General features: G+C 40.9%; 2 protein-coding genes across 2 annotated transcripts; both read right to left on the reverse strand.

Annotated features, from left to right (window-relative positions):
* Positions 1-6,535: 6,535 nt before the first annotated feature.
* On the reverse strand, positions 6,536-7,709 carry LOC124287971 (putative inactive carboxylesterase 4). Its single transcript, XM_046724475.1, has one exon. The coding sequence runs from the start codon at positions 7,703-7,705 to the stop codon at positions 6,536-6,538; it is 1,170 nt and encodes a 389-aa protein (XP_046580431.1). The 5' UTR covers positions 7,706-7,709.
* A 943-nt stretch (positions 7,710-8,652) lies between these two features.
* LOC124287972 (bile salt-activated lipase-like) lies at positions 8,653-10,215 on the reverse strand. The gene has a single exon (XM_046724476.1). It carries the CDS (start codon positions 10,195-10,197, stop codon positions 8,653-8,655), a length of 1,545 nt encoding a protein of 514 aa, XP_046580432.1. The 5' UTR covers positions 10,198-10,215.
* Positions 10,216-21,798: the final 11,583 nt, after the last annotated feature.

The following is a 21,798-nucleotide window of genomic DNA, read 5'->3' on the forward strand; positions in this document are numbered from 1 at the left end:
CCATCTCTCCATTATATTTCAAAGTTACCATGTGCAGATTTACATTTAAGAAATTGACATACACTAAGCAGAATTTTTTTATATTCGTTGTATATCTTGTGAGAATTTAACTGGAATTTCAAGATTTCCTCTTGGCTGAGGATACTAGTAAATAGCATTTAAAAACTGTCAGCAAATTATTAATGTACTGGGTCAATAGTTCTAATTTTTAGAGATTTGTAACTATTATTATTTATCACGTGCCTTTGACCAGAAGTGGGATAATGCCTTTAAAACCTACAGTTTAGGAATTTCAAGATATTATCTGGAAGGATGATAGTAAATAGCCTTTCAAATTTATAAGGAAATTATGAATGTACTGGGTCAATAGTTCTAATTTTCTGAGATTTTTAACTATTATTATTAATCACGTGCCCTTGACCAGAAGTGGGATAATACCTTTAAAACCTACAGTTTAAGGAATTTCAAGATGGTATTTTGGTTGATGATATTGAATAACATATTTCAAACCTGTGAGCAATTAATGAATGTACTGGGTCTATAATTCTAATTTTCTGAGATTTTTAACTATTATTATTAGTCACGTGCCTTTGACCAGAAGTGGGATAATGCCTTTAAACCTACAGTTTACGGAATTTCAAGAAGTGTTGTTGGCTGATGATAGTAAATAGCATTTTAGACTTACAAATAAATTATGAATATACTGGGTCTATTATTCAAATGTTGAGGGATTTTTAACAATTATTATTAATCACGTGCCTTGACCAGAAGTGGGATAATGCCTTTAAAACCGTCAGTTTATGGAATTTGAAGATTTCGTTTCAACTGATGATATTGAATAGCATTTCAGACCTGTGACCATATTGTGAATGTACTGGGTCAATAGTTCTCATTTTCAGAGATTTTTAACTATTATTATCAATCACGTGCCCTTGACCAGAAGTGGGATAATGCCTTTAAAACCTACAGTTTAAGGTATTTCAAAATGGTATCTGGGCTGATGGTATTGAATAACATTTCAAACCTGTGAGCAAAAAAAGAATGTACTCGGTCAATAATTCTCATTTTCAGAGACTTTGACTGTTATCATGAATGACATGTCCTTGGGCCGAAGTGGGATAAAGCCTTTAAAACTTACAGTTTATGGAATTTCAAGATTTCCTCTGAGCTTATGGTGGTAAATAACAATTCCAACTTGTCAGCAAATTCTGAATGAAATAATAGTATAGCATTAATAATGAAATAGTAATAATGATACTCACATGTCCTTAACCAAGAGTGGGAATATGCCTTAAAAATCTACACTTGGATGTATTGTATGAGATAGGTTGATTGTTAGTACACTATTAATGTATTAGTGATTTCCATGAAGTAACCTTTAGTATTTTGAGGGAAACAGTGATTGTGCAATGTGTGATTTGTGTCTAAACTGTGTGCTGTCCGTGATGCCCTTGAAGGGTGATAGTTATTTGACTCAAGCTGAATGGGTCTGAGTGTGTAAACTGTTAGGTTCATGTTATGTCTCTCTGGTAAAGATATTATGGGGTTCTTATTCCATGTGGTGACAATATCTGCTTGAGTAAAGTTGACTAAAACATTACAGTTATGGAATCCAAAGATTCCTCTTGGCTGTTGATAGTATTTAGTCATATGTGAAACTTGTAACACTTGAAGAGTCTACATACAACAGGTTTTAGAGATTTTATAACTGTACTACTATTCATATACCCTTAATTAGATATAGGAAAACAACTTTAAAATCTGATGATAGTAGATCATATTTCAGACATGTAGAAAGCAGACTCTAAAAGCCAATAGGCCATTAATTAGTACAACTTTAAGAGAGTTAACTTGATTTAATCCTGTATGCCGTTGACCAGGAGAGGGATAATGTCTCTTAAGTCTAATACTAACAGAATAATCTGACATTTAAAAATTGTGGGCTGAATCTTGAACAGGACACTATCTCTTATTTTCAGAGAATCTGTACAATATTAGTATAATACATACAGATTCAACCAGAAGAGGGATAACACCATAAAATTACAATCAATGGAATCTTCTGATTTCATTTTGGCTGCTCATAGCAAATCTCACTTCATATTTAAGAGCACACTGGGCTGATCTACAGTACTAATTTTAAGAGATTTGTTTAATAGTATTACTTATATTCCCTCAACCAAAAGTGTTTGAAGTGGAACAAGTTTAAAATCTGTATTTTAGTGGAATGTATTTTTTTCTTTTGGGCTCTTATACTTCATATTTATGCATATTTTAATTTCCTTGACTATGTTTATCACACAAATTCCCTAATCCAAAGCTGGCATAAATTGTTTTCGTTTGTTTGTTGTTTGTTGCTACACAATATTCTAGCTACATGATATCTGTACATAACTGAGTTTGTACCAGACAGTCCAGTTATTGAGATCATAAGCATCCACACATGCAGTCATTGAGACTTGATGCTTGACAATGACTAAGCCATTGAGCCTGACAACCATATCCACATCAGGTAGCATTGGTTGCTGGGGAAAATTACACACACAAAAGTAAATATGAAGGCATCATTTACCTTGACAGTTTCATCTGAGTAACAATATGTCATCAAAGAAACTTCAGCCGCTTGGCCTTCTAACACAAGGAGCAGATGACCCTTTCAAGCAAATTTTAAAGGGTGGACAACTCTAACCACTAGTTTGTCCAGCAAATATAATGTCATTGATGACAGAGCATGGAATAACAAGTTCAAGCTGATAATTTTGATAATTTCTACACCATCATTTTTCTTTAAAGTTATAACTATAGCCTTCTGAGATTGGGCACAAACTCTCCCACTTTTTTTATTCTGAAGTTATTATGCCTTGTATGTCTGGTGTCTGTTACAAACAGCTTCCATGTACACCATAATGATGAAAGCTATAAATGATCATTATTAGCAAATATTATATGATAAAAGCAGTAATATTAACACAACAGTACTTGGAGGCTAAACATGCTATATTATGTGTGATGGTGTGTTACTGAATACACCCTTCCATTATAAATAATAGATCATCACTCTTTTCACAGTGTCATGAAAAGTATGACCAAGCAACATACCAATCTCTTGTAAACTCTCACAAATAGCATAACACAAATAACTTAGAAGTTTTAAATCCCCAAAACAAACGTGAATTGTGATAATTACATACCCATCAAGAATGGATGAAACATCATTAAACAATTAATTATGACATAATTTAATTTTCTTTTTTTCCCATTCTTACTTTAAAAGAAACTATTTACTGTATTATTACATAAAACACTGTGCAAAAATCGCCAGGCTTGCCCATATTTCGATACAACTTACTATATTTGTACACATATTAACATAATTATTAAACTATAAAATCAAAATCCAATACCATTCACATCATACATTTTCTGGTTCTATTTGTGGGCATACACATAATTAGCTATATTTTAAAATATCATTAGATATTGCAAGAAAGTCATATTTCAAGTTGAGCAGCAACCATTTCTTGGGAATGAATGAATCATTATGAATAAAAAATGAATGATAAACACCTGACACCTTAATTCAGCATCCACAACCAGGAACATTGATTGGTCGCTCACTTATGGTAAACTGGTAGAGTAATTACAGTAAAGCGCATGAAAATGAATTCTATTCCGTTTCAGTTTCACGTTTCTACATTTTTTGCGCTGCTATATTTAGCTATTATGGCGGACATCGACTATGGAACGCTGCCATTGGCATTTTTTGCAATTAGTAGTTAAAATAAAGGACACGAGTTATGCAGCTGATTTGCTCTTAATAATATTTGTCGATTAAATACATAGTTGAAAGTAACACGTAAAATTCCCCATATTAGTTATCCCAGTTCTGGTTGTAACACACGTCTGCACAACGTCATGAAGCCATTGGGGTGGTCCGTGGGGGAATGTCTCAACGACAAGTGGCTGCACATTTCCACTGCCACCGGAACACCATTTCTGCACTGGTGAGACGCTACCAGAACACAAATGACGTCATCGATCGGCCACGTTCTGGACGTCCACGTGTAACAACGCCAAGACAGGACAGATTGATAAGGGTGACCAATCTTCGCCACAGGTTTCAGACTGCAGTGATGACTGCCCGAATCATCCCAGGATTTCGCCGTATCTACCCTAACACAGTCTGACAACGTTTACGTCATCACGGGATCAGACCACGACGTCCCGCCATACGGCCTGTCCTGACACAACGTCATCGACAAGCTCGCCGAATGTGGTGCTGAAATCGTGTCCGCAGACCCTTGTTTTGGTGGAGAAATGTTGTTTTTACAGATGAGTCCAGGTTTAACATTTCCCATAATGATGGACGTCAACGTGCTTTTGACGCGTGGGAGAACGTTATGCACAGGCCTGTGTCTTGAAGAGGAATCCTTTGGTGGTGGTTCCGTGATGATTTGGGGTGGAATAACAGCATGCCAAAGAACTCTTTTGGTGATTGTTCAGGGCAATTTAACTGGTGTGGGCTACAGGGATCAGATTCTTCGACCTGTGGCAATTCCTTTTCTGCAATGTCATGGCCCTGGGTTAACATTCCAACAGGACAATGCCAGCCCTCATACGGCAAGGGTTGCTATGGATTTTTTGCAACACCACAACGTTGACTTACTGCCTTGGCCTGCAAATTCACCGGATCTCTCCCCGATAGAGCATGTTTGGGACGAGATCGGTCGACGTCTACGCCGTCTTCCTCTTCCGCCAGATAACGTCCTTGACCTTGCAACAGAACTTGAGAGAATCTGGCGTGACATCCCACAAGCCTTCCTTGCACGTTTGATAGGCTCTATGCGTCGTCGATGCACTGCTGTTTTTAATGACACAAGAGCCTGAAGTAAAAATCTCAAAAGTGAAACAAAATATGTAACTTTGATCATTGGAACATTGCTTGGTCGCAACTAGTCAAGGATAAGGTAAGTACATATGACCAAATGCAGTTGGTCAATGTACTGCAGCCAAGGTTATTTATCAACAAACGATGACGTATTCCTGTCATTCCTCCTTGGAGGTATACCTGACCACTGTAAAGATGTATTAGTTGTAACATTTGGTCAGAACTGGTGGTAATCATTTGTTCCTCAGTTCGTTGTTGGGAGAGCATACTCCGGCAATGTTCATAAATACCTACAGATCTTTCACAATGGAACATTACTGTATAATTCAAGTACTAATAGACAATTTTCTGTACTGTTGTTTATCAGATAAATGTAATCTTCATTTTATGGAGGAAATAAAGAATATCTATCTATTTCCCATTTGTCAAATGAATCTTGGCTTTAACCAAATGAGCTTGAAATACAAACAATAACAGTGCAATGACTGTCTGCTGGGGATAGGTGCCTCACTCTGGGAGTCTGGGTTCAAATCCCGGATGGGACTCAACCTGACAAAACTATTAAAATCTGTACTTTAGTCAGAAAGTGTAATCCCAAATCCCAATCATATGGGAAAACAAGGCAATAGAAATACATTGTGTGTTGCGGAAAGTTTAGCGTATTCTGTAAGTGTAAGAAGTTTACTATACACATGTATTTCAATGTGCCCATCCATTGCTGACTAACAACACATTTGCACTCTCATCCTACCTTACTGACAGAATCAAACCAACAAAGCTCACCGCATTCCATACACATTTTTATGAAGCTTATTTGGCGAACATACCCATGATGTCTTTCAGAAGTCACAAGCAATCAAACGATGGCTTTCTCCCATTCGACCCGTGAAGATCCGGGTTAGAATAGGTCTTCAACAACCCATGCTTGCCACAAAAGGCGACTATGCCTGTCGTAAGAGGCGACTAACGGGATCGGGTGGTCAGGCTCGCTGACTTGGTTGACACATGTCATCGGTTCCCAATTGCGCAGATCGATGCTCATGCTGTTGATCACTGGATTGTCTGGTCCAGACGTGATTATTTACAGACCGACGCCACATAGCTGGAATACTGCTGAGTATCGGTGTAAAACTAAACTCACTCACTCACTTTCTCCCATTCTCACACACTCAAACTAAACTCGTCCGTCGTACTTCTTACAACCATTCTTGTTAAACTCGTCCGTCGTAATTCTTACAACCATTCTTGTTAAAACGTTTTACCAACCATACACATATCTTGCAAAATCTCTCAGCAGCCCCATCAATGTTTGTGAGAGCTTCCTTTCCGACTCATCTGGATCTGTTGAACTGATGGGGAAAACCTTTGCGAAATCACCCAAGATGGCTTCGCTGAGACCAAAAGTGTAATAGAGGTCTTTGCCATGATCCATCCCCTTGCCATGACCGCTCATAAAGGATGGGACGTGGTCAAACACATACATGTAGGTCTTCTTCCCTGTTTTCAAGCTGCTGCTCAGCATTGAATGAGCCCTGGCAAAGAGCGTCCCTGGGGCAACCATTCCAGCATCACCAAGAGTGTTCATTCCTGCCTGAAGAGTAACGCTATGGCTTTGAGAGGGGGCATACACCTTAGCCACGGCCTGTGTCATGAAGAGGATGCTCCGAAATAAACCTGAAGAACCTCTAGGATGAAGATATTCCTGTAGAATGTCTTGTTCTGAACTGATGAGGATAATGAGGAGTGGAACAGATAATCGGCTGCTTTTGAAAGTCTCTTGAAGAGCCCACCTTCATTGCTTACCACCGACACCATGCAGTCCAGATTTTGAAGCCCTACCTGCTTTAGATAACCTGGGGAGCTCATTAGTAACAACGGGTCGTCTTTGACAAATATCCCATCAATAGTAGGTACAAAATAGAACTCGGCTAATGCTGTGACGGGTTCATTTTCCATTGGCCATGATGCTGCAGACACGGTCCTCAGACAGGCGATCATGGATGCGGAATCGCTCTGGGAGGAACAGTTTACTTTATGACCCAGTTGTCGTGCATATTTCAGTGGGTTCCTTGTGTGAGCCAATGAGGACGAAACAGACACACTCTGCATGATTGTCCTTTGAAACAAATCCTTGGACCATGAGTACAAGGCCTGGAATGCCACACTAGCGGATCCTGCTGATTGTCCCATGAGGGTAATGCTGTTGATGTCCCCGCCAAAAGATGCAATATTCTTCTTAACCCATTTCAGAGCAAGATGCTGGTCCCAGAGGCCATAGTTTCCCGCTGACACGTGGTCCTCTGTGCTGAGGAACCCAAGCGGTCCCAAGCCGTATTGGATGGTGACGACTATGACATGTCTATGGGCAACTATCGATGAAGGGTCATAGGAGAAAGCATCTCCTGAAACGAATCCCCCTCCATGTATCCAGACAATTACAGGTATGTTACTGGTTTCAGTAATTGAGGCTGGAGTGAATACATTCAGTGTTAAGCAATCCTCGTCCCCAGTGGCACCATATCCACCAAACGCCTTGAGAGTTTGGACGCAAGCTGGACCATAACTGTTGGCTTTAAAGATGTGATTAAACCCAGGATGTGGCTGTGGTCGCTTGAACCGTCTGCCCCCAGTAGGCGGAACTGCAAAGGGGATTCCTAAAAATGCATGATAAGGTGTCCAGTCCTCGGTGACGTTCGTGGTCCCCTCAACTATACCCCAAGGGGTGTCGACGATGGGTTGAGCGTTGAGGTATTGCAAGGTAAACAACAAGGTGAAGACACCGATGAGAACCATTGTGTTGTTTTGAAGAACGACCATACTCTTGAAGCTTAAAAGCTTATTTTATGTAACAGTCACGTGTGTTGTGCAATCGCAATGGTAGTATAAATAGCTTTCAAGATACAAGATACCCTAGTTAACTCCTCTTTATCTGCAATGAAAAATCGGCCAGACACTTTCAACATTAGAAATGTTCACAAATGATAGTCAGCTTGGATTCAAGCCACTTCGATGCCTGTTTATGTTATTTTCTTCACTCGAACTGCAAAGGCCCTATCCGCTCGTCCCGAGAACTAATTAGACTAGACGCTGATTAGCTGATGAAGCACTTCGGACAAAACCCAGGAGAGGCACAACAGGAACAACTGCTTGCTAACAATTCTGACCACATGATCGCCTGAACAAGATTCGATTATTTTCACTCTATAAACATCCAGATAGTATTATCGCAAAGTGCGACATTAAACAAAACCAACCAAAATGATCTTCGTTCTTAGCCCCGTTCCACAAGGCTGTCTTAGCGTCATGTCTGTTGTAAATCTTTGTTAAAACATGGACGTCATGGTCATCTTAACACTTGTTTTTCACTTTGTGAAACATAAGTTTTGTGCCCAGTTCCATTCTAAGCCTTAATACTATAAGTATTACCTAGGGGGAAATGGAGACATTTCTCATGGAATAGGCCTTACACCTGACTGCGAATTGATCATATCAAAAGAAGTGTGGTTTGCATGACTTCATTTTGAGTTGCTTGGAGTTTTTCATTTGTCCAGGGCCCGTGAACCCTTAAAAGGGGACCAATGTTTCTTAGTAATTTCTGGTCCATAGTTGATTATGAACAGGCTGGAATACTGCCGAATGGTGCATCACACAACAGTCTTACAAACAAAATATTTACTCACTCTCTTTGTAACATATCAACACATTCAAGCTCAAATAGTTCACCGCATTCCCGAGATTTTTCTTCTAAACAATATTTGAGATACCTACCCATGTCTTGTGAAATCTGTGAGCAGTCCCATCACCGTATGTGCAAGCTTCTTTTCGGATTGGTCTGGATCTGTTATACTGTATGGGAACGCCTTTGCCATAGCAGCGAGGTAGGCTTTGTTGAGACCAAACGTGTACATGAGGTCTTCACCATGATCCATCCCCTTGCCATGACCAATGATAAAGGATGGGATGTGGTCAAACACATACATGTAGGTCTTCTTCCCTGTTTTCAAGCTGCTGGTCAGCTTTGCATGAGCCCTCGCAAAGAGTGTCACGGGGGCAACCATTCCAGCATCACCAAGAGTGTTCATTACTGCCTGAAGAGTAACGGTATGGCTTTGGGAGGGGGCATACACCTCAGCCACGGCCTGTGTCATGTCAGAAGAGGATGTTCCGAAATATAGCTGTAGAATCTCTGGGATGAAGGTGTTTCTGTAGAATCGATTGTTCTCAACTGATGAGGATAATGACGAGTGGAACTGTTTATCAGCTGCTTTTGCAACTATTTGAATCAGTCCACCTTCACTGCTTACCACCGACACCATGCAGTCCAGATTTTGAAGTCCTACCTGCTTCAGGTAAGTTTGGGAGTTAATTAGAACCAGTGGATCGTCTTTGACAAATACCCCATCAACAGTAGGTACAAAGTAGAACTCGACTAATGCTGTGACGGGTTCATTTCCCATTGGCCATGATGCTGCAGTCAACTTCTTGGCAGACACGGTCCTCAGACAGGCGATCATGGATGCGGAATCGCTCTGGGAGGAACAGTTTACTTTATGAGCCAGTTGTCGTGCATATATAAGAGGGTTCCTTGTATAAGCCCATGAGGACGAGGCAGACCCGCTCTGCATGATTGTCCTCTGAAACAAACCCTTGGACCCTGAGTACAAGGCCTGGAATGCCACACTAGCGGATCCTGCTGATTCTCCCATGAGGGTAATGCTGTTGATGTCCCCGCCAAAAGATGCAATGTTTTTCTTAACCCATTGCAGAGCAAGATGTTGGTCCCAGAGGCCATAGTTTCCCGCTGACACATGGTCCTTTGTGCTGAGGAACCCAAGTGGCCCCAAGCGATATTGGATGGTCACCACTATGACCTGTCCGTTGGCAACGATCGATGAAGGGTCATAGGTGAAAGCATTCCCTGCGATGAATCCCCCTCCATGTATCCAGACAATTACAGGTATGTTACTGGTGTCCGTAATTGAGGCTGGAGTGAATACATTCAGTGTTAAGCAATCCTCGTTCCCAGTAACACCATTACTGCCAATCAAGTTGAGAGCCTGAAGGCACGCTGGACCATACTTGTAGGCTTTGAAGGTATGGTTAAACCCAGGATGTGGCTGTGGTCGCTTGAACCGTCTACTCCCTGTAGGCGGAACAGCGAAGGGGATTCCTAAGAATGCATGATAAGGTGTCCAGTCTTCTGTGACGTTTGTGGTCCCCTCAACTACACCCCACGGGGCGTCGATGACAGGCAGGGCGTTAAGGTGTTGCAAGGTGAACAGCAAAGTGAAGACCCCGATGAGAACCATTGTGTTGGTTTCAGGAACGACCGCATTTGGATTTTGATTGTATTTGTTTTGAGCTAGACGAAAATGAGATATGCTTCTCTGATTACCTCGCTCAATCGAACCGAGAATTTTGAAGCTTTGAAGCCGTTTACCTGAATCTACACCAACACGTGTCTCTATGCAAGAAAACAATGTTGTTATCCACAAGTTGTGCCTTCCCAGTCACTGTTGTTGTAACAAAATAAAGAGATGACGAAAAACAACACGGGTGTATTAATGGGGATTATATTAGCAAGGTTATAAATAACTCCAGGTTACATTGGCTATCGTTTCACAAACAAAACGAAACAAAAGAGGAGGTAATGATCCCGCAATACAACGTACAGCGGAAAGGTATTGGTTACATGATGTCGCCATGGCCCATGAAGACACCACTTATTATTCTCTGAAGCTTTTAATAACTGTTAAATGGACGTATACTTTGAAGAACAAATCGGTGGTGAAACCTTTGAAGGGCATTTAGAAGTGGAATGCATAAATCTTGCTTTTCTTAAAACTGTGGTGACTTATGAGAAACGTTTTGAAAAACAATTCCCAGGGTAATATCCTCAATATCCCTAGGGTAATATCCCCATAAATTCAAGCATTGAACAATTTTGGTTTTAGGTGTCTTGTGTCATATTGAAAGCCATAATTATATAATAATAACGTGTGGTTTGAATACATTCGATACCACAAAAAAACAAATCCCCTCACTGAAAGGTATGTCATCAACAGAAAACACCACGGTCACAGATGTTCATATTTTTAAGAAATATGTAACAAAACACTTTTCCGGCTATGTCATAAACATAGAGAAGATACCAGGTGTTTGCCAATACGTACGTGTAATCTGCCCCAAGGTGTGCTACCTGTCACAAACACACGCAAAGGCAAGTCAATGTTCACCGAACAAACTGCATGGTACAAGTCTAAATAAGACATTGCATCAGCGATACGTCTTGTCAATGATATTTGCTTGATACATATGTATGGAAATGTACTTTATATAGTTTGTAAATATACTTCACAGTATCGCGAACACAGATATGATGTTTATAGGGCAAGATCTGTCTTTGATTCGAACCCCAGACCACCAGTTCCTGGTAGAATTAGCACAGTTGGTAGCGGAAATAGACACGGGACACCCTTGCTCCATGAATAGCGTGAAAAAGAGAGAACCAAGAAAAACCTTCAAACTTGGAAAATAAATCTGCATTGTCATTCCAATAAAAACAATTATATGTGTCGTTCGTTTCTGATGTGTTTCAGCAAGATGTCATTCACGACAAATACCACGCCCCTTATCACAGTATTCACAGAATACAACAGGTGCCCGCTTTTGCTTAGTCACATACACACGTGATAGTGGGGCAATTGTTAACTCCACAGTTGACTCGACACCAGTTGTCCATATCAAGATTCCCATGCCATGGCCCGGAGCCGCGACACTGACCGCTCCCTGTCTGAGCGGCAGACGTTGACTCATCCGTTTCACTGGTCCCTGAGTCGGCATCCGTACTGTCTTGGGCACCATTCCCTTCCTCCGCATCTGCCCTGGATTGTGCTTCAGCGTCAGCTCTTGCCTGTGTTTCAGCGTCAGCTCTTGCCTGTGCTTCAGCGTCAGCTCTTGCCTGTGCTTCAGCATCAACTCTTGCCTGTGCTTCAGTGGCAGCTCTTGCCTGTGCTTCAGCATCAGCTCTTGCCTGGGCTTCAACTTCAGCTCTTGCCTGTGCTTCAGCATCAACCCGTGCCTGCTCTAGTGCCTGTACTTCAGCGGCAGCTCTTGCCTTCTCTTCTTCTTCTGCCTTTTCTTCTATTGTTGCCTTAGCTTCTGTGCTTGACGGTGCTGCAATGGCTGCGCTCGCCTTTGCCTGAGATCTGCTTGAGGCATGCAACAGAGCGGCGTCTGGCGCCATGTTTCCAACCACCCCCCTGACAGCTGGGAAGTATGGCGATGTCTGCACAATTCCAGAACTGTTCCTGGTCTCCAAGTCCCACTCCACAAACACGTTGACAGAACAACCCCAGCTGTTGCCTACAAACATGCAATAGAATGTGTTTAATTGTATCCAAATTTTCGATGAGAATTTCTCGTGTGTAAAATATGTAATTCGATGTTGTACATATATTTTGGAGTGGGCAGCAAGTGGTAACAACTGAGTGAGGGAGTATGGTTTCATCAATATTCCAGCAATATCACGGCGGGGGACACTGTACCCATGTGAGGAATCGAACTCAGGTCTTCTGCGTGATGAGCGAACGCTTTAACCAATAGGCAGCCCTACCGCCCCTGATAACAACTCTTAGCTGGGGCTGGCTAAATTGATCGATAATCGGAAATATCGTCGATAGGAAAAGATATTACTGATTGTCGATATGAAAATTGTGTTATCGATTATAACGTACATTAACTTTTGTGATAGAATTATGTTTAGTGACCCACACAATATCAAAAGTTAGATCTTCATTCATGGACTATTACTAAATTATGTTCAGAAATTCTAAACCAATGCTAAAATATGGGAGCAACGATCACTTCATTGCTGAAATCGCTTTGCAGAACGGGACAGTGGACCATAATCGATTAACTTCATGCCGCTGTGCTTTTGCTAGAGAATTAGTGTTTGACCTAATGTACTCGTTCTCCACATGATGCTGCTTTCTCCACGCACCTGCGTTGTATATGAGCTGCAGCACGCACTGTGTACACTTCATCCCGGAAGGTAACACCAACTTCAACTTGTAGCGCCCCCTGGACATCGCGACTGGGGGTTGGTACTGTGTCCCGATAGTCTTCCCCTGTGCCGTCTCGATGGTCAGTAGGTGCTGGTCCAGGCACTCCTGCGTCACGGGACGAGTGTAGTCGTTGTTTGCGCATAACCGGAACTCGAAGTAACCCTGGGAAAGGTCAAGGCGTATTTGCGTTCAGACAGGGTGGTACAGAATAGAAGTGCAATTGAGAACAGCTGTTTAAGGGAAGTTCACGGCTTTGATGATACCCTCGAACAATAAAAGTCACAACCAGTTTGACTCTAAGATTTGAACCTACGATCATCGGATCCATTCACGACTCAAGGACGCAACCTCTGTCTGCGAACTGCTATACCCAAGACAATAAAGTCAGAATATCTAGGTTGTACTGTGAAATTTGATTTTGAGGCCGATAATTTTCCAACGAAAATCGACTAAATTGAAAAATTTCCGGAACAACAAATCAAGCCTTTGTCATGGTGTATTTTCAATTGGACACCCGTGAAGGTCCGGGTTAGAATGTACCTTCAGCAACCCATGCTTGTCGTAAGAAGCGACTAACGGGATCGGGTGGTCAGGCTCGCTGGCTTGGTTGACACATGTCATCGGTTCCCAACTGTGCAGATCGATGCTCATGCTGTTGATCACTGGATTTTCTGGTCCAGACTCGATTTAATTACAGACCGCCGCCATATAGCTGGAATACTGTTGAGTGCGGCGTAAAACTAAACTCACTCACTCACTATTTTTAATAGGTAGTTAGATGTGATTTGTAATTAAGATCCGCGTCTACAATGAGGTATAGCCACATGATTGGTAATGTCTGAAAACGGCGTAAAAACCTTCAACAGTCGTTCACCTAAACAATCTTTGAAAGGGGCGTGGTTTGTTGCAGGGTGTAGCTCTTACCTTATGGTAGGCCCTGATCCAGATGTCAATGTCCATGGTGCGGGATTCAGCCGTGTACCACCCGGAGATAATACCCTGAGAATAGATCCCAGGTTACTGGTGGGGGTAGTTTGGCACCGGACTGGGGTCAAAGGCGTCGCCACACACGCCACACTTACCCCGGTTTTTACCGTGCTGGACCTGTAAGGATGTACAATATAGACATATTGTTAAGTAAAAAACGTCAATATATTTCATGATTAAAGCGAGACTAAATTATGAATTAGTTCTTCAGATGTCCGTCTTCTTCTTTATTTCACACAGCAGTATTCCAGCATACCTCAGCTACCCGTGATTATCCGGGTTAGAACTGATCCTCAGCAACCCATGCTTATCTTGAGAGGCGACTTACAGGATTGGGTGGTCAGGCTGGCTGACTTGGCTGACACATAAGGCCACGAGCCAGACAATGTCTAGGTACCACTCAGAGGGACCAAAGACTTATATGCTGTTTGGAGTGGTTGTGGTCTCTACATATAAAAAAATGTTTGATGGCCATGTCGGTTTGGAAGCTCAAACTCAGAACGTCATTGATGATCATGCTGTTGATCACTGGATTGCCTTGTCCAAACTCGAATATTTACATATTGCCGCCATATAACTGGGAAATTGCTGCGTGCGGCGTTAAACAACCCAAAAAACAAGCAAAGCTTATCGAGCAGGAGCAGACAAGCCAGTGATAAGTATCGTTCACATCTCGAGGCGTTGGCTTTAAGGTGAGACGCAGTCGACAAAGCGACTGAACTTGGCCAATCTGTTTGCGTTGCTTTATACCACAAGCATACCATAAAATACTTTCCTTAATGATAAAAGGAACAACTGGTTATACAAAATCCACGACATTCAATTAAACAGAACTGCCCGCGCCACGTGCACGCTATAACAACAAGCATTGTTCTGTATTGTGCGACGTCACGTGGTATTTTGGTCAGCGCCACTCCACCACCAGCCCTGCTGGGATAACGAGTTAGTATAGGCCCCCAGCAACCAATGGTGGAAAATCGCTAACTAAATCATCAGTCACCGGATTGTCTGGTCCAGACTCAGTATTTACAGGTCTCCATCGTATATATGGCTGGAATAGTTCTGCGTTTCTGAGTGCAGCGTCAAGCAAACAAATACTGTCAGCTACAGAGGTTCTTTGCTTTCAGCAATATTCCAGCAATATCACGACGGGAGACACCAGAAATGGTCTTCACACATTGTACTCATGTGGGGAATCGAACCCGGGTGTTCGGCGTGACGAGCGAAAGCTTTAAGCACTGGGCTACCCCACCACCCCAGATCATGTATAACAGTTTCCGAGCCTTCAAAAGAAACAGTGAGGATGATTTGAACTACCTTTGGCAACATTCCACTCATATATCTACAAGCACCAGCTTTATACCTTGCCTAAAATCTCAATGCATTTTAAAGACTTTGTTCCTCTGTGTATGTAACGTACACAACAGGGGATTCTGAGCAAGAAGTGGGTGTTCTATGTCTATTGCTGAGGAAGAAGTGGTCCGTCACAAGATTATGACCTATGAGTTTAGTTTGCTTTTGATTTATCACGGCACACCAGATAGTAACTCATTTTCACAAGATTATGAGCTCATTTTCACAAGATTATGAGCTCATTTTCATAAGATTATGAGCTCATTTTCACAAGATTATGAACTCATTTTCACAAGATCATGAACTCATTTTCACAAGATTATCAGCACATTTTCACAAGATTATCAGCTCATTTTCAGAAGATTATCAGCTCACTTCACAAGATTATTAACTCATTTTCACAAGATTATGAGCTTACTTTCACAAGATTATGATATCATTTTCACAAGATTATCAGCCCATTTTCACAAGATTATGATATCATTTTCACAAGATTATGACTCATTTTCACAAGATTATCAGCTCATTTTCACAAGATTATGACTCATTTTTACAAGATTATCAGCTCATTTTCACAAGATTTTGATCTCATTTTCACAAGATTATAAGCTCATTTTCACAAGGTTATAAAGCCATTTCACAAGATTATATAGTAACCTTATACCCAACATTCTCGTACACGTGCTCTAAAATGCCCCAACATGTCAAAACTATTGTTCGCAAACAGCACGAACACAGTCGCGATTCAATTTAGTCCGCCAGATCATTTGAATTTAATTACCATGGTAAAACGCCAAGATTTAGACCTTATCTTTTAAACCATGTCGAACACACAAAAATCGCTCGTTTTACGTTATTTCAAATATTTTATCCCAAATAAGACTTCGTATACAGGCCCTGGGCACATAGAGGGTTCTAAATTTGATGCGCCCCTGATTGTATTTTATCTCAACAAACCCGGTATCTGATGGGATCAAACTATCCCAGTCTCTGGGGATCGTAAAGATATATATTTAGGTCACAACAATGTTACCTGTATCTTCGGGGCGGTTAGATTGTAGTGATTGTCGTTGCAATATTCACCTGCTTTATTACGATATAATGTTAGCACATAAATAAGGTGATAAATCGTGTTTTATTTCTTCATGTTTAACTGTTCGCGCTTTTACAAAATTACAACAATGTCTTCAAAACGTCACAAGGCTGTGAAGCATCGCCAAACAACGTAAACGTATGCCCAAAGACGCAACTACGATCTGTTTCTGATACACTACCATCGAATAAACATTTCATTTTGGTTCAGTTTGAGTCGCCACCAATCATGAATGTAAATACTTTTTTTTCCCCGGCAGTTTCGTTTGTGAACATGTTTGTTCGCGATGTAGGTCACATGTATCGCTACAGCTCTGTGTGTGTGATATCGTAGGAGGCTCTCTTTATACCAGGTAGGTTGCGAGACTTTTAAAATATATTATGCTTTTGTTTATGCTTATGCTTATCTCTATGGTTGTCATTCCTGTTCTTTGAGGATGCGTTTCTGATTGCTTTTCTGATTTTTATAAGAAACTGATTCGTTTTTCACAGGAACACATAGGTGAGAAATCGCTCGAACACCGTTTGTTAGGACGGGTCATGACGATGCATATCTATTTTTTCGCGATATCATTTGCCAATCCCGTTTTGTGATAGGAGTCAATGACATCAGTGACGCGACCTTTACGGAATCTTTACGTTATACAATTACAGCGCTGTTTGATTATGAATTACACAACTGTCCACGTGGAGTAGTCAGGTCCTCATTGGAAGTCAGTGAGTTTGGAAAATAGACTCTGTAACAAAACATAATGTTGACGTGTTTTTAAATTATAATTAATAATAAAATCTCCGTGGTGTAAATTTGGTACCGGTGAAGATCCGGGTTATAATTGGTCTTCAGTAACCGTGCTTGTAAACGTTGACTAATGGGATCGGGTGGTTAGGCTCGCTGACTCGGCTGACACATTTTTCACTCACGCATCTTCTGAAACATTTTTGCTTGTTATCGTTGTTGTTGTTGTTGTTGTAGTAGTAGTAGTAGTAGTAGATTCTCGTTTGCATTACACCTAACCTCATTGTGTCGAACACGTGGGTACCTTGAAAGAAGTTCGAGTTATCCGGTATGTTGAACTGTATTGCTCTTTATTTTCCTTACCTTCACTTGTTAAGAGAACTCCCACGCGGGTAAAATATCTTGATATCTCAAAACAGCATAGTCCCCTAAAACGGAAATAGACACTAATAAGTACTGAGTGAGTGAGTGAGAATTGTTTTACGCAACTTTCAGCAATATTCCAGCAATATCACGACGGGAGACACCAGAAATGGGCTTCACACATTGTACTCATGTGGGGAATCGAACCCGGGTGTTCGGCGTGACGAGCGAAAGCTTTAAGCACTGGGCTACCCCACCACCCCAGATCATGTATAACAGTTTCCGAGCCTTCAAAAGAGACAGTGAGGATGATTTGAATTACCTTTGGCAACATTCCACTCATATATCTACAAGCACCAGCTTTATACCTTGCCTAAAATCTCAATGCATTTTAAAGACTTTGTTCCTCTGTGTATGTAACGTACACAACAGGGGATTCTGAGGAAGAAGTGGTCCGTGTTGCCTATGTCTATTGCTGATTTTCACAAGATAGTAACTCATTTTCACAAGATTATGAGCTCATTTTCATAAGATTATGAGCTCATTTTCATAAGATTATGAGCTCGTTTTCACAAGATTATGAACTCATTTTCACAAGATCATGAACTCATTTTCACAAGATTATCAGCTCACTTCACAAGATTATTAACTCATTTTCACAAGATTATGAGCTTACTTTCACAAGATTATGATATCATTTTCACAAGATTATGATATCATTTTCACAAGATTATGAGCTCATTTTCACAAGATTATGATATCATTTTCACAAGATTATGATATCATTTTCACAAGATTATGACTCATTTTCACAAGATTATCAGCTCATTTTCACATCATCAGACATTTTCACAGATTATGAGCTCATTTTCACAAGATTATCAGCTCATCTTCACAAGATTATGAGCTCATTTTCACAAGATTATGAGCTCACTTCACAAGATTATTAACTCATTTTCACAAGATTATGAGCTTACTTTCACAAGATTATGATATCATTTTCACAAGATTATGAGCTCATTTTCACAAGATTATGATATCATTTTCACAAGATTATGACTCATTTTCACAAGATTATCAGCTCATTTTCACAAGATTATGACTCATTTTTACAAGATTATCAGCTCATTTTCACAAGATTTTGATCTCATTTTCACAAGATTATAAGCTCATTTTCACAAGGTTATAAAGCCATTTCACAAGATTATATAGTAACCTTATACCCAACATTCTCGTACACGTGCTCTAAAATGCCCCAACATGTCAAAACTATTGTTCGCAAACAGCACGAACACAGTCGCGATTCAATTTAGTCCGCCAGATCATTTGAATTTAATTACCATGGTAAAACGCCAAGATTTAGACCTTATCTTTTAAACCATGTCGAACACACAAAAATCGCTCGTTTTACGTTATTTCAAATATTTTATCCCAAATAAGACTTCGTATACAGGCCCTGGGCACATAGAGGGTTCTAAATTTGATGCGCCCCTGATTGTATTTTATCTCAACAAACCCGGTATCTGATGGGATCAAACTATCCCAGTCTCTGGGGATCGTAAAGATATATATTTAGGTCACAACAATGTTACCTGTATCTTCGGGGCGGTTAGATTGTAGTGATTGTCGTTGCAATATTCACCTGCTTTATTACGATATAATGTTAGCACATAAATAAGGTGATAAATCGTGTTTTATTTCTTCATGTTTAACTGTTCGCGCTTTTACAAAATTACAACAATGTCTTCAAAACGTCACAAGGCTGTGAAGCATCGCCAAACAACGTAAACGTATGCCCAAAGACGCAACTACGATCTGTTTCTGATACACTACCATCGAATAAACATTTCATTTTGGTTCAGTTTGAGTCGCCACCAATCATGAATGTAAATACTTTTTTTTTCCCCGGCAGTTTCGTTTGTGAACATGTTTGTTCGCGATGTAGGTCACATGTATCGCTACAGCTCTGTGTGGGATATCGTAGGAGGCTCTCTTTATACCAGGTAGGTTGCGAGACTTTTAAAATATATTATGCTTTTGTTTATGCTTATGCTTATCTCTATGGTTGTCATTCCTGTTCTTTGAGGATGCGTTTCTGATTGCTTTTCTGATTTTTATAAGAAACTGATTCGTTTTTCACAGGAACACATAGGTGAGAAATCGCTCGAACACCGTTTGTTAGGACGGGTCATGACGATGCATATCTATTTTTTTCGCGATATCATTTGCCAATCCCGTTTTGTGATAGGAGTCGATGACATCAGTGACGTGACCTTTACGGAATCTTTACGTTATACAATTACAGCGCTGTTTGATTATGAATTACACAACTGTCCACGTGGAGTAGTCAGGTCCTCATTGGAAGTCAGTGAGTTTGGAAAATAGACTCTGTAACAAAACATAATGTTGACGTGTTTTTAAATTATAATTAATAATAAAATCTCCGTGGTGTAAATTTGGTACCGGTGAAGATCCGGGTTATAATTGGTCTTCAGTAACCCGTGCTTGTAAACGTTGACTAATGGGATCGGGTGGTTAGGCTCGCTGACTCGGCTGACACTTGCATCGTATCCCTCTTTCGCAGATCGATGGTCATTATGTTGATCACTGGATTGTCTGGTTCAGACTCGATTATTTACCGCCGCCATCGAGCAGGAATATTGCTGAGTGCGGCGTGAAACAACAAACAAACAAACGTGTTTGGTACCCAGGAGAGGAGAAGATATCAAAATTAGTTAAAACATACATTACAATAAAATATGCTTGCACCCTGAGGGTGTGTTTATCCTAGTGAGTGGGTGGTTTCATCCTGCAAGAAGGGAGTCCTATACTCTTAAGGGGACTGATTTGTTCCCTGGATGAAATCACTGTCGTACACCCACCTGCCAGATTATGTATGCACGTGTTTTAGTGGAACTACATGCTAGTTTTAATGAGTTCCCACAATTCAATTTCTCTAGGTTTTTAAAGCTAATGTTTTGGTGAGTCTTCAATTCTGATTCTGTACAATTAACTTTGTCAGTTACATTCACATTACATATTTCTCCGTCTGTGCTAAGGTGATTATATCTTCTATCTCCTTATGACCAGATCCCAAAGCCCTGCATGATCATGGATATATTATACAACCATTACCGATAAGGTGAAGTGTTGACGTCAATCGTACGGGCAAAGTACTATCAATGAGTATTCCAGTTGATTGTTTTTGCTACATTTTTCACTCACGCATCTTCTGAAACATTTTTGCTTGTTATCGTTGTTGTTGTTGTTGTTGTTGTTGTGTAGTAGTAGTAGTAGTAGTAGTTTCTCGTTTGCATTACACCTAACCTCGTTGTGTCGAACACGTGGGTACCTTGATAGAAGTTCGAGTTATCCGGTATGTTGAACTGTATTGCTCTTTATTTTCCTTACCTTCACTTGTTAAGAGAACTCCCACGCGGGTAAAATATCTTGATATCTCAAAACAGCATAGTCCCCTAAAACGGAAATAGACACTAATAAGTACTGAGTGAGTGAGTGAGAATTGTTTTACGCCACTTTCAGCAATATTCCAGCAATATCACGGCGGGAGACACCAGAAATGGGCTTCACACATTGTATCCATGTGGGGATTCGAACCCGGGTCTTCAGCGTGAGGGGCGGTGGGGTAGCATAGTGGTTAAAGCGTTGGCTCGTCACACCGAAGACCCGGGTTCGAATCCCACATTGGTACAATGTGTGAAGCCCATTTCTTGTGTCCCCCGCCGTGGAATATTGCTAAAAGCGGCGTAAAACCAAACTCAGTCAGTCAGTCAGTCTTCAGCGTGACGAGCGAAAGCTTTAACCACTAGGCTACCCCACCGCCCAATAAGTACTGAACTACAGGGCCAAATAAAGTATACACAGGATAGTGCACTTGACTTTACACAATGAAACTGCCACTCCCTATTCCAACACTAAGGTGATCGAAACTCCCTTACTTCAGCATCGGTTTACGACCTGTGAAGATCCGGGTTAGAATTGGTCTTCACCAACCCATGCGATTAACGGGATCGGGCTTTCAAGCTCGCTGATTTGGTTAACACATGTCACTGTATCCCGATTGCGTAGATCGATGCTCATGATGTTGATCACTGGATTTTGTGGTCCAGACTCGATAATTTACAGACCGACGCCATATAGCTGGAATGTTGCTGAGTGCAGCGTTAAACAACCAACCAACCAACCAACCAATCCCTGTGACGTTCGTTGAACACCACCCGTTGTGAGACACTTTCGTCGTGATTCTTTTTATGACCCTTCAGTTTTTTATTGCCAATGGGCTGTGTAAATAA

This window comes from Haliotis rubra, unplaced genomic scaffold (genome assembly GCF_003918875.1).
Source record: "Haliotis rubra isolate DU_JTF1 unplaced genomic scaffold, ASM391887v1 Scf41, whole genome shotgun sequence".
Lineage (NCBI taxonomy): Eukaryota > Metazoa > Mollusca > Gastropoda > Lepetellida > Haliotidae > Haliotis > Haliotis rubra.

Bases quoted from the DNA above. Each gene is read 5' to 3' on its own strand.
- LOC124287971 (XM_046724475.1), bottom strand. From the start codon at position 7,705: ATGGTCGTTCTTCAAAACAACACAATGGTTCTCATCGGTGTCTTCACC.
- LOC124287972 (XM_046724476.1), bottom strand. From the start codon at position 10,197: ATGGTTCTCATCGGGGTCTTCACTTTGCTGTTCACCTTGCAACACCTT.